The sequence below is a fragment of the Pseudophryne corroboree genome, chromosome 4 (genome assembly GCF_028390025.1).
Source record: "Pseudophryne corroboree isolate aPseCor3 chromosome 4, aPseCor3.hap2, whole genome shotgun sequence".
In the NCBI taxonomy this organism is placed as follows: domain Eukaryota; kingdom Metazoa; phylum Chordata; class Amphibia; order Anura; family Myobatrachidae; genus Pseudophryne; species Pseudophryne corroboree.
The window spans coordinates 571,285,199-571,300,174 of NC_086447.1; the positions used below are offsets into that span (position 1 = coordinate 571,285,199).

At 37.3% G+C, this 14,976-nt stretch overlaps 1 protein-coding gene across 1 annotated transcript in view; it reads right to left on the bottom strand.

Moving 5' to 3' along the window:
* Positions 1-14,976, bottom strand: part of NMBR (neuromedin B receptor) — a 414,971-nt gene that overhangs the window by 67,032 nt on the left and 332,963 nt on the right. The window contains exon 2 of the mRNA XM_063919732.1: positions 6,065-6,413. Coding sequence (XP_063775802.1) covers positions 6,065-6,413 — 349 coding nt within the window. The remainder of the gene's footprint in view (positions 1-6,064; positions 6,414-14,976) is intronic.

The window sequence follows — 14,976 nt, forward strand, 5'->3', positions numbered from 1 at the left end:
TACTGGCGTGTTCCTCGGCTACCTTCACTACTACAGCCAGGCCTGGTAAGGTTATTCCATCAAAGGACTTTAACATCTGTTCCTCAACCTACCAGTGCTCTGTGATATCTTCTATGATTATAGTGATCCAGGAACTGTATTATTTGCCACTGATTATTATCAACTGTGAATACTGTTGTTTCAATACGGAGCCTGTTAATAAAGCTTTTATTGACTTTTAACCTGGTTACACTTACATGTCCAGGGGTCTGATTAAACCTCCCAAGTTTAATTTCATTTCAGCCCCTACAACTGAGGCTTCCTCCTGTCAGCCTAAACCCTCAGTTGTGACACTCTTTATACCACATTCATGCACTTAACTTGTGAGCTCATTGTTATTCAGTTACAATTCCCTTTATTAAATAAAACATTTAAATATATTGCCATACCCAGGATTCAAACCAACAACCTGACACACACTGCATAGATCTGCTCAACCGCAATGCTGATCACCCCTTCACAAAGTACAGGGTAAGCTTAAAATAGTTAGAATTCTCTGGCTTAGAATTATTTACCTTTCTATGCAAGGGCAGATAGCTCAATTAATACATTGTCTGACTGCAATGCCACAGGCAATGGATTTGAATCCCAGGTATGTCAACATCTTGAAATGTAATAAAGGACAGTGTGACTGAATAACAAAGAATCTCAAGTTGAGTTTATAAATGTTGTTTAGGTATTAGCGACAGGAGGGCTTAGGGTAGGAGACAGGGGCGGTCAGGAGATGCTGGGCTTCAAAAAGGGAGGAAGCTGCAAGTGAAAGTAATTAAAAGAGATAATTGACAAGTACTGCCAACAGCACCCCCTACCCTGCAGCGCTATGTGCAGTGACCCTTCCGCACACATCTAGTCTGGCCCCGCATTAAACAAGTGTAAAACTGTAATAGTCCTCTGTGAACAGAGTGTATTTTGGTCATGTAATATTGTATTTGTTAATGGTAATGATTTTGTGACTAATATGTTTGTTTTACTAAGATAAAAGCTGTACTTATTTTGTCTGCAAAATAACCCTGTGGTCTCAGTATATAATTCTTTGAAATATTACAGTGTCTTTATAATTTTGTTGAGAGATACTGAAGTAACTAATTGTACCTTTTAATTTCTTGAAACAAAGCATTCCTGCAGAATAAAACAAAATGGTTCATTGTTTGAGTGTATTTAATACTTGTTAATAGGGGCGGAATGGCCCACCAGGACACCATGACAGATTCCGATGGGCCAGTCCCATATCCCCCTCAGCCAGGCTGATTCACAAACAGGCTGGGCTGGCTCACACTGCTTCCAGTAATTGCAGTTCATTGGAACGCAATCCAGAAGTTAGGCTAGTGGGCACTTCCGGGTGCCGTTAGCCATGAAAGTGGTGAAGCTGTTCTACCAACGGGGGACCTGGAGAACGTTAACCAGCCCAGCAGCATCCTCTCCCTGGCCTTGGCCAAAGGACTGTTCAACGATCTTGGCCCGGGAGCAGCAGCATATCAATGGCAGTAGCCGGGTCAACTACACCCACTGCCACCCTAGCTCCCACACTCTCACTGAATTGGCCAGAGCAGTGACTGAGCACTAAATGGGACCCAGCAGAGAGGTTATTTTTAATTACATTATTTACATTATCATGATGGTGTAAGGGTTAGGGCAACCCCGGTCATAGTGTATGGTTTGGGGACTGTACAGGAGCAGGATGTACCTTGTTCTCAGGATGCCAGCTGATCAGGCTGCACTCACAGCCAGCCCAGGCACAATCTGTTATGCAAAGTCCTTCAGCCCTATAGCTCCCCAATGTCTGTCTATGATGGGCCTATTTATGTAATGCAATGGCTACGTATGTAATGTGGTGGATACGTATGTAATGTGGTGCTATGTATGTAATGTGGTGCTACTTGTGTAGTGAGGTGCTATACGTTTAATGTGGTGCTATTCGTATAATGTTATGCTATTCGTATAATGCAGTGCTATACGTGTAGTGCGGTGCTATACCTATAATGTAGTGCTATTCATGTTATGTGGTGCTATTTATGTACTGCGGTACTATACATGTAATGCAGTGCTATTCATGTTATGCGCTGCTATACGTGTAATGCGGTGCTATACATGTACAGGTTGAGTATCCCTTATCCAAAATGCTTGGGACCAGAGGAATTTTGGATATGGGATTTTTCCGTATTTTGGAATAATTGCATACCATAATGAGATATCATGGTGATGGGACCTAAATCTAAGCACAGAATGCATTTATGTTTCATATACACCTTATACACACAGCCTGAAGGTAATTTTAGCCAATATTTTTTATAACTTTGTGCATTAAACAAAGTGTTTGTACACTCACACAATTCATTTATGTTTCATATACACCTTATACACACAGCCTGAAGGTCATTTAATACAATATTTTTAATAACTTTGAGTATTAAACAAAGTTTGTGTACATTGAGCCATCAAAAAACAAAAGTTTCACTATCTCAGTCTCACTCAAAAAAGTCCGTATTTCGGAATATTCCGTATTTCGGAATATTTGGATATGGGATACTCAACCTGTAATATGGTGCAATTCTTGTAATAATGTGGTGGCTATGTATGTAATCAGGAGCGGATTGGCCACTGGGACAGATTTGTCTATCTCAGAATCAGGACCTCTTATTAGTGACCCCGCCCTCTTGACAGATCCCTCCCCCTTCAACAGACTCCGCCCCCTGTAGGGCTACTTCCATAAATTTCCCGGGCTGGTGCACAATCCCAATCTGCCCCTGCTTGTTAACGTACAATATGTGATGTATTTTGAGAAGTAAATATTGTGTTTGTGTCCTCTGAAAGTTGGACATCCTAAAATAAAACAGCACACTTATGGATCACCTGTCAGGGTATTACACATATACAACAGAAAGTGTTTAGACTCCTGAGAGAGGGGAGGAGGTCTCAGATCCTTTCCAGTCTACCTGCAGCTTTAAGAAATTAGGAGAAACCTTTATTTGAAAGAATACAATCATCTATTTCAAATGATGTACCCCCTTAACAGTAATATTTCTGGTGATCACCATAAATAACACCTTACACTACAGGATATGTAAAGAATTCAAAAGCTGGGGGTTATAATAATAATTTATGTGGGTCCTTCATAAAAACATTACTGATATTTATTTGCAATGTGAGCAGCAAAAAAGGTTAAAATAGGCTCAGCTTATGGATAATAAAAATGAGGCAAAAATGTTCAAACAGGTCTGATAATAAAGAAGCAATAAAATAGTCATAATAATTTGGGCCTGACTCAGAGAAGTATGCCCTTCACATTGCCTCTGCATCTTTGGACACAGCAGCGATGTGAAAATAAAGTATGCTAATGCAGCAGCAGGCATCTAAGGGAAAAAGACGCCTCCTGCCGGCATTGCAGATTCAAGTGTTGTGTCCTAAGATGCAACATTGAATCATCTGAGAGAACATCATACATTTGAGTAACCCTGAGATTACTTAGATTGACCATCATAGCTCCATAACTGAGGCCAGGAAGTCTGCATATAGGGGAACCCCCAATGCAGGTCAGGGGGCACAGCATGAGTCGATGTAGTGCATGCCCTACCAACGTAGATGTACTCAAAACATTGAGTTTAGGTACATCTCCGAATTAGGCTCTGTGTACAGTATTTTGCTTACTTAATTATAATACCATGAAACAAGTAAACTTAATTACTACGTTTACAGAACTCTAGGAGACTACATCAATAGCAAATTAGAAAATTACATGGCAATAATCTGTGTACTAATCACACTAATCAACAGTTCATATCACACATCCCTTACTCATTAACAGTCATAGCTCTAAAAGCATTAGGAAAGCACAACCTCTGCGGAAAACTCACAAAATCAAACCTTAGCTTTGTGAGATATGAAGTAGAGTTTAGCGGCTCCACTATAAGAATTTATTCTTGTTATGCCACATTACAGACCCCCCTGTTTAAACTGTGCCACATTAGAGTGCCCTCCAGTTCAAATTATGCCACATTACAGTGCTCCAGTTCATATTATGTAACATTATAGTTCCCCCCACATTACAATGAGCAGATCAGATTGTGACACATTACAGTGCTCTCCAGTTCATACTCTGCCACATTACAAGATCCACTATACAATCCTCTCACTGAAAATATAATCTTACACAATTCAGGCTGGACAATAGAAAATTCCCTGGCCCAGATTTATCAAGACTTGGAGAGTGATAAATTACATGGTGATAAAGTACCAGTCAATCAGCTCCTAACTCTCATTTTAACGGCTGTGTTTGAAAAATGACAGGTAGAAACTGATTGGATGGTACTTTATCACAGTGCAATTTATCACTCTCCAAGGCTTGATAAATCTGGGCCCCAGTTGCTTAGCAGGCAAAACAGGGAAATTATTATGCAGCTTTATAAGCCTCTGGACCTCATAACAATGGTACCACTTGCACCTACTATAGTTACTCCCATGTCAAGCAGATCTGGGTTACCTTCCTCCAGGTAATCCACATGCAGTGGATTTTATGATAATCCCTCTTCATTTAATAGGTAATGTGGAACAACTCTACAGTAGCTTGGTGACAAGGAGCTGAATATTTAAAGACCATTAATTAGACTAACTACAACTGCATAAAAACCAATTCAGGTTACAAACAATATATATATATATACACAAAGAATATACATTTAGAATTCTATACATACACATATTATGATTCTCTCTCTTTTTTTTAAGGTAGCAGTAAAACAGATTATTTTTTTATATTAAATCAAAAACAATCATTTTATATGCAGACACTTCACAGATAAACCATGATGATGGTGTGTTAAACATCACATTTATTGCCCTGACTCTACTCATCTTGACAGCAAAGAATTATGGAATGATTAGCTAACGTCCAAACTGAGAATTGGGGTTTCACTTACTAAGCAGTGGTTTTCCGATGGATTTTCAACCTGTGAATTTACTAAAGCCTAAACTGCTGGTAAACCATAAAAGAGCCATTGGTTCATCATCAATGTTTATAACATTAAAAGTATAGAAACCCCTCCAAAATAAATGACCTGCCTCAGACAGGCATATTTGTAGATAGTGCTGCACAGATTTGTATAGGTTTTTATGTATAAAAATGTCAAAAAACACAACAATCCTGAAAAGTACATGTTGGGTTCCCCAAATTGATAATCAGCCCTAGGCCTTTAACCCTTGACCCAGCCAGGAAGATGATACATATGCAAGGAGTCACATTGTGTGGGGTCCTCTTGCCATAATGTGAAACGGCTTTAAACTGGTCAGCCCAAGGACCTTATTCAGAGAGGACTACAGATCGTTGCATATGCAGTCAGATATGCGTTCATCTCCTCACATGCTGGGGGTCGCCGAGCACAGGGCAAGGTCACCCAGCATGTGTGAGGCCACCTCCTGATGCATCCGCAATCTAAGGTTGACCCCTGGCAGTGCAGCCTGGCTGGATGTGGCCGCAAAGCTTAAGATTGAGCACAATGGGAAGTGCATGTGCATAGACCACCTGGATGCGGATGCTGCATGTGAATGCGTGTCTGCATCCAGGTCTGAATCGGCCCCCAGGTCCAGAATTCCCAGGAATGTAGTTTTTCCCAGGTATATTATACGCCTTTTTAAACCCCCGACCCCCAATTTTTTTATTTTTTTTTATATATATTTTTTTTATTATTATTATTTTTTTTTATTTTTTTTGGGGGGGGGGGTAATTAGCAAATAAATTGGTTAACTTACAAGGTTATATTGATTTACAGTAATATAAACACATGGATAAGTACTTGGAGACACACTTAGCAATGCATTTATCGAAATTTAAACAAATACACTTGCTGCAAATAATGCACAGGCACAGTTACTGTACACACAAAAGAAAATGGTACACATGTTCACCAACAATAGCAAATACACAGATTTCCTTACAAAGCACATACCGTTCTATGCTGTGTTTACTTAACCACTATATTTTAGTGCAAAGCCACATACCAGTTTGTGTGATATATTAATTGTAAGAACTCACCTGTCGTTTTGAATGCTCACTGTATTCTCCAGGAATGTTGTGAGCACTCTTTATTAAAGTTCTTGCAATATGATAGTAGTAAACACTGATAATAGTGAGTGGTACAAGATAGTAAACCAAGAAAATAAGCACAGAGTGGATCTTTGGATGCATTTCATCATTTTGCGGATATGGGATACAAGCTGTGAAGCTGACATTGTCTGATCCGTTGATGTGTGCCACTTCTGAAAACACAGCTTCAGGAACTGCCAAAAGCATTGAAATGATCCAGATGGCTGTAGCTTTTATACAGGTCCACAGAACAGCACTTGATGTTTGGATGTCCATTGGATTTACAATAGCTTTATATCTGAAACAGATAAAAATAAATGATTGTGAAGTACCAAAATGGAAATAGTCAAGCAGAGGCATGTGTTCCAATTTCCTGAGTGGATGAACTGACAGATTGTTGCCCTGTACTGTGAACATTCCTACAGTATGTTATAATACAAAATTAAAGGTCATTGTTTTTTAATTTTATTTTGTGTTTCTTTTCAAAAGTGATGATATTGGATGCAGCTAGTAATGTGGATTTTAATAAAATGATATATTAAGTGGGTTAACGATTTGTGGATATTACACAGAATTGCTTCTTCCTTAAATAAATAAAGGTTATGAATATAATATGTTCTAAAGAGTTTTTTGTTGAAAGTAGTCCACTATTCTCCATAATCATGTAGTCACTAGGGATACTGCATCTATATAACTTAGGGTTATAAATATAAAGACAATTTGTTTAGAATGAATAAACAATGTATTCAATTAAAATAGGCTCTATGGAAGTCTATCTTTCATAACTGGAAGGATATATCAAGTTAGGTAATTTGGTGATGTAATAATAATACTAACTAACCATTGCTACAGTACATGTGTGGGAACAAAATGAACAATCAAGTTGATAACAATGTTAATTGGTAAATCTGATTTTGCAAAGACAGCAACCACACTGCATTTGTATGATAAGAAACTGTTAAGAAATAAATACATTTGCAAGTTTCATTTTTTTTCAAGGAAAACATAGTATCAACTATATAAGCAAATACAAATGAAATAATGTTCTCCACTGGCAGGATAAAATACTTATAAAAATACAGAGTATGGATTCTCTGCGTTCCACTGTAAGAGTATCTTATACAGTATATCACCAAAATAAGTCCAACATAATAATGTGAACAAAAAATATATCAGAAATTATGTCCTTCCAGTTATCTTACAAATTAAAGTTCCTGTTAAACATCCCTGTTCATCTGTGTATTTTATCCTCCACTTGGTATTATAGTAGGGAATAGGAAAAAAAAAGGTTTTAGCAAAAGGCTCTTTGATCAGTCAATTGTAATAAATGTCATCTCGATGGATAAAACACCAAAAAAAAATTAGGATGACTTTATTTATTAATTCATAAGTGGTTCACCCTGTGGTATGGAATAACTGAAATGCTCAGACAAATGCTAACCTATACAATCAGGTATTAGATATATAAAGATATCTTTAAAGTGCAACTCTTCAAATTGTGGTCCAAGAACCAGAAGAAACTCAATATTCAGGCCCGCTGACATCACGTGGGTAGCTATCACACAATGCTCACATTTATGCCTACACGATATAACGTGTTCTATGCATATAAAGGTTTCTTTATCCTTTCAGATGTAACATTTTCCAAGAATGGCTCTTTGACTCAGTATCAAACAAACAAATTCTATAGTGAACTATGTCAAAGTTTTAATAGATAAAATTTGATAATGCAAAATAACAACCATACTGGGCACACATGATAGCATTATTGCATAAAAATAACCACATCGGAAGTATATATCGACCACAGGTATCCTCATCACTTGGTTACGTTATAGGTCACTGGAAACAGGATATATATATTGAAACTTTGTCATACTTCACTGTGGAATTTGTATATGATTGATACTGAGTTAAAGAACTATTCTTGGAAATTTTTACATCTGAAGGGATAAAGAAACCTTTATATGGATAGAACATTTCATATTGTGTAAGCATACATGTGAGTATTGTGGGATATCTACACACATTGGGCATTATATATCATTTGAATACCACCCCATCTCCTTTTAAAGTAATCCCCATAGTAATCAGGTTCAGCTGTGTAAAGGGTTGGGCACCCTCGCTACCCCAGGGGTAGCAAGCTGAAATTATTATACCAAGGCCATTAGCAGAAACATAACGGATGTGGAAGGGGGTGAAAAGAATTGAATACCACCCACGGTGTCTGCTGGCCTGAACATTGAGTTTCTTCTGGTTCTTGCACCACAATTTGAAGCTGCACTGTAAAGATACCTGTATGTCTACTACCTCTTATGAATTAAAAAACAACATCATCCTCATCTCTTTGGGTGTTTTAGCCATTGGGCTAATATTTATTACTATGACTGATCAAAGAGTCTTTTATTAATAACATTTTTTTTCCTTTTCCCTTCTATGATACCATATGGAGGATATAAAACACAGAAAACTTTTAAAGAGGAACTTTATTTTGTAAGATAACAGTAAGGACATAATTTTTGCTATTTTTATCATACACATTATTATGTTAGACTTATTTTGTTGATATAATGTACAAGATACTCTTACAGTGGAATGCAGAGAATTCATTCTCTGTATTTTCATAAGTATTGTATCCGACCAGTAAAGAGCATTATTTCATTTGTATTTGCTTATTTTGTGTAATACCAGATCTGATAACACCTGGTGAAATGTCCAGTTGCTCCTTTCCTGTGTAAGGGAACCCACTCATTATTCTGTTTCATTAGTTTAAACAATGTTGCACATACTGTACAGTAGCAAACAGACATTAAATTAGGATATATATTGGTATATTGATACAAATTGCAAATAATATATTTGTATTTATATCAATTGATGCATTGTTTGTTATTTTGTTGGATACAGAAACTGTTCAATTTTTAGAATTTTATGGAGTACAAATGAACATTTTTTTTTAAGCAGTATAATAAATTGTGACATGTTTTAACCACAGTGGCTTATGTTTATTACTATATTGGTGCACTGTGTATTTCTTTAATCATCAACAAGGTAATTGTGCTTGAGATTGATAGTTGTGTGCCCTGAAACCAAAGATTGGGGGATTTTATTATGCATGTGCAAAAAACTGCTCAAATTATTGATTGGCCACGCATGTTTTATTATGCCAGCTCTTATAAACCAAAAAACATATAAAAAAATTTAAACAAATTACGAGTTAAAGATTGGTGATATTTAAATATTGCCATAGCTTTTCAATTTGTACTATAACTACTGCTAATCAATTACTCAATTCTTGCTACTAATTTATTTAGCAATAACTACAGTATGAGGATTTCCTCATAGATATATACATCTTATTATGGCTATAAGAAATCACAGTAAAATAATTGAAAGTAAAACATAATGTATCCAGTTCGAAATATATTTAGTTTTATTTACAATGTATACTCAAAAATAATAATAATGCATATATACATGAACGGACATGCTCTTGAAAAATTAAATGAAGGTGCTCCCTTACCTTGTTCTCATCTATTCATTCCTACATATTTTGTCAGAATATAAATTATTCTTATTAAACAATTATTTTGCAATCAGCATCAATTTACATTTTGTATTATAATAAATTGGCTGGGCGAAAAGTTATTACTCTCACTAAACCTCATATGTATTTAGTGCGTGTCTTAATATACTTTTGAACACTAATAGACATGAATAAATTCAATAGCTTTATGACATTTTAATTTGAAAGGCTTGTGGCAGCTGTTAACAGCTCTTTGGGATTCCCTCACAGGAATAGTGCATTAAGGAAGATCTTTATGTCATTATAAATAATGGATTTCATTGTCTACATTGACTGTGTTGAAGAGCAATTTCTGTCAGTGTATAAAAGAAGTGAAATATAAATTTTCAATAACTAGTAATAGAGATAAAAATTTTACAAACATTAAACCAACAAAGTGTAGCATAGACACAAATACTTGTTTGTATTTTCCATTTGAAGTCTACAGTAGGTTACTTGCCCATTTGAGTGTGTTTTGGTTGTCTGGAGAGAACAAACAGCTAATTTTAAGTAATTTTCCATCTCTGTACAGTGTAGTTAATCACACCATCTGGTCTAGGTTTAAGAAATTCATAATTGTCTTCTATTTTTTTTACTGACTTTTAGAAGTTAGTTATGCATATTAGATAGGCTTATTTTTTTTCTTCCCTCATGTAGTGCAATATATATTCCCTTTAGTTTTAAAAATAAAGGTTTAAGTCATTCTCGTTGTATGCAAACTCTACGAACACTCTTTACCCTATTTTATGTACTATAGTTTCCCTTCACTCTAAATATTTTAAATAATTTTACTGCAAAATGAGTACATTTGGAGCTATTAGTTATTCAAACAAAAAAAACAGATAGTTAAATACCAGATCATTTGGGATATTTTCATTAGAAAATATCCCAAATGATTTATTTGACTTTAGATTTTATTGACTATACAAACGGAGAATTACACTTAGCTGAGTGCATGTTTCAAAACTAACTGGCTATGAAGTGTACAGTATATGTGCCGTGGTTTAGATTCTGTTTATAAATGTTACATTAATCCAGTCTCTATATCAATTTCTATTATTCTTTCTCTTCTTTATCTCTAAATCTCTTTACACTTTCAAGTTGGACCATCACCAGTAGCAATGGTGACTATGGACAGCTGGCTTATGCGCTGTATATGCTGTAAAGTTGTGTGTCCTGAGGATGAACTTGATAGGATCAAAATGTCGACTGATAAGCAGTACAATCGTACTAAGTGTGAATTAAACTTTCAGATTTTTTAAGTGCAAAATTAATCTTGTGAGTGCCCCTCTACTTGCTTTTATATATATATATATATATATATATATATATATATATATATATATAGTAGGTAGAAGTCCCGCACTCTCATCTAAAAGTCCATCAGTGGGGTGCACTACGCAGGTTAATCCCCAGCACGGCGATTCCAGCATACAAACACTATCCAATAAATTGGCACTCTCCAAGACACTTAAGCATGCTTCAAGACCTTTTTATATTATACTCACAGTACATACAAATGCAAGGCTTCTCATGAATTGCATAAAGGCAGAATTTGCAACATTTTGGTCACATCAGACCTTCGTCAAGCGTGTCATCTTAGCAAGCCATCAACCTAACTGTTCAGCAGAGCCATCACTTCCGCTATCACTTATAAAAAACGTCTTGAAGCATACTTAAGTGACTTGGAGAGTGCCTATTTATTGGAAAGTATATATATATATATATATATATATATATACACTGCTCAAAAAAATAAAGTGAACACTAAAATAACACATCCTAGATCTGAATGAATGAATGATGCTTTTTATTATTAAGATCTTGATATTTTGATATTTATATCTTTTGATGTTTATATTTACTGATAAAAATGAAGCACTGTCAGATGTGATAACGGAATATATGGAAGTGCTGATGTTTATATGTACTATCACATAGCTTCCTGTAATGTATTGACAGTCACCATGGTGATAGGTGTGTTGGATGTAGCGGCACTGTGCCGTGATGTCATAGGTGTGAGTCCTGCTCCTGCGTTCGGCTTGCGGGCAGTGCAGTCACAGTGGTGAGGGATATAAGGTAAGATCTCATTATCCATGTTTGTATCCTGATGACAATTTTCTACAAAAAATGTAAATGTTGATCTAATCCATGGGTTATGGTCATTTATTAACCATTTTTACTTAGCCTCAAGTGCAGCACCTTGTTACTTTTCTATGCACCAATCTGGATAGTGAGGGAACCAGGCGCAGTTACTGAAATTCTAACATTGGTTTGGAGTGCCGGACACCTCCTCTGCACACACATATATATATATATATATATATATATATATATATATATACACTGCTCAAAAAAATAAAGGGAACACTAAAATAACACATCCTAGATCTGAATGAATGAAATATTCTTATTAAATACTTTGTTCTTTACATACTGTAGTTGAATGTGCTGACAACAAAATCACACAAGAATTATCAATGAAAATCAAATTTATTAACCCATGGAAGTCTGGATTTGGAGTCACACTCAAAATTAAAGAGGAAAAACACATTACAGGCTGATCCAACTTTGATGTAATGTCCTTAAAACAAGTCAAAATGAGGCTCAGTAGTGTGTGTGGCCTCCACGTGCCTGTATGACCTCCCTACAACGCCTGGGCATGCTCCTGATGAGGTAGTGGATGGTCTCCTGAGGGATCTCCTCCCAGACATGGACTAAAGCATCCACCAACTCCTGGACAGTCTGTGGTGGATGGAGCGAGACATGATGTCCCTGATGAGCTCAATTGGATTGAGGTCTGGGGAACGGGCGGGCCAGTCCATAGCATCAATGCCTTCGTCTTGCAGGAACTGCTGACACACTCCAGCCACATGAGGTCTAGCATTGACTTGCATTAGGAGGAACCCAGGGCCAACTGCACCAGCATATGGTCTCACAAGGGGTCTAAGGATCTCATCTCGGTACATAATGGCAGTCAGGCTACCTCTGGTGAGCACATAGAGGGCTGTTTGGCCCCACAAAGAAATGCCACCCCACACCATTACTGACCCACTGCCAAACCGGTCATGCTGGAGGATGTTGCAGGCAGCAGAATGTTCTCCTTGGCATCTCCAGACTCTGTCACGTCTGTAACATGTGCTCAGTGAGAACCTGCTTTCATCTGTGAAGAGCACAGGGCGCCAGTGGCGAATTTGCCAATCTTGGTGTTCTCTGGCAAATGCCAAACATCCTGCACGGCGTTGGGCTGTAAGCACAACCCCCACCTTTGGATGTCGGGCCCTCATACCACCCTCATGGAGTCTGTTTCTGGTCATCTGAGTAGATACATGCACATTTGTGGCTTGCTGGAGGTCATTTTGCAGGGCTCTGGCAGTGCTCCTTTTGTTCCTCCTTGCACAAAGGCGGAGGTAGCAGTCCTGCTGCTGGGTTGTTGCCCTCCTACGGCCTCCTCCACATCTCCTGATGTACTGGCCTGTCTCCTGGTAGCACCTCCATGCTCTGGACACTACGCTGACCGACACAGCAAACCTTCTTGCCACAGTTCGCATTGATGTGCCATCCTGGATGAGCTGCACTACCTGAGCCACTTGTGTGGGTTGTAGACTCCGTCTCATGCTACCACTAGAGTGAAAGCACCGCCAGCTTTCAAAAGTGACCAAAACCTCAGCCAGAAAGCATAGGAGCTGAGAAGTGGTCTGTGGTCACCACCTGCAGAACAACTCCTTTATTGGGGGTGTCTTGCTACTTGCCTATAACTTTCCACCTGTTGTCTATTCCATTTGCACAACAGCATGTGAAATTGATTGTCAATCAGCGTTGCTTCCTAAGTGGACAGTTTGATTTCACAGAAGTGTGATTGACTTGGAGTTACATTGTGTTGTTTAAGTGTTCCCTTTATTTTTTGAGCAGTGTATATATATATATAGTATTGCGGTACCACACACATGGTGCATATATATATATATATATATATATATGTAAAGACAGATAGTATGAGCGCAAATCACAAAGTGAGAGTTTTTCTAATATATAGAGAGTCCCGTGGAACTATAAGTCCAAGGATGAACTAGGGACAATATTCCTCAAATCCACTGACTGCCAATAGCATTTGATGGACGACTCTTGTCAGTGTGCACTTCTGGGATTTCCAGCTGTCGCTTCCCCAATAATACCCGATCCCGGACGGGTAGTAAACCTGCTGAAAAATTGAAGAAGCAGGGAGCGCCAATAGTGCATTAAAAGAGTAAAGATATTTTATTTAAAAAATCCAACTTGGTAACAAGTAAAACCCGTACCATAAAAGGCGGTCAAACCACCGCTCGTATAACCGGCATAAGATTTACCCCACTGTGCAAAGCAGCATTCTTTAATTCCAAATCCAAATGTCAGACCACGCCCATACGCGTTTCGTCATTCGACTTCGTCAGTAGGCCTGGTCTGAAGTCATAAAAGCATTATTAAATACACATATCATTGTTCTAATTGACCCATACAAGTTACATTCAAATGAATTACAGTATTACCATGTCAACATTTCTCTAACACATATAATTCTAAATAGTAAAATACTATAATTCCACCAAAATATGTGGAAGGAAGTTTATCAAGGCATCAAATAAGACAAAAACATAAAAAATAAATAAAAACAAATATAAAATATATACATATATATATATATACCAAAGACCTTCAATTATAAAAATCAATCATATAAAAAACACACATTGCTGTCAATAATGTTAGCAAGAATCACTTAGCTCGCCATTAGACGCATTTGTATATGCTTACAAGAAATTCCATACAGCTCATATGTATAAGTAGCATAGCGATATTTATCCATCTGTCGTCCGTTCCACGGACTCCTTATACTAGACTGACAGTTACTTTTTCTGTTATTCACAGCAGTTATCTCAATCCTCCCAACAAGGTATTAGTACTCACATCGCCTATGTCTTTCATCCCATCCCATGTCTTCCATTTTTTGTATACACTAAGAGCCCGTCGCATTAGCCCCGTCACCAGGACCAACAGGCGGCTCCCGGTTCTGACATGAGTGGGTTTAATCAACCATTGTACGGACCTTTCATTATATTAAAGGACCCGCACTTATTGGTGCAATTAGCAAATCAAAGATATATAGGGGAAAAGCAAATAAGGAACCAAAAATGTTTCCGTACAAACAATATATGTATATGATGCAATTAAGAGATCCTCCCTGCCAATTAAGAATCGTACAGCACTAATGAGCTTTTAAATCCATAAACAAAATACTGTTGGCGAAAAATACTCAGCT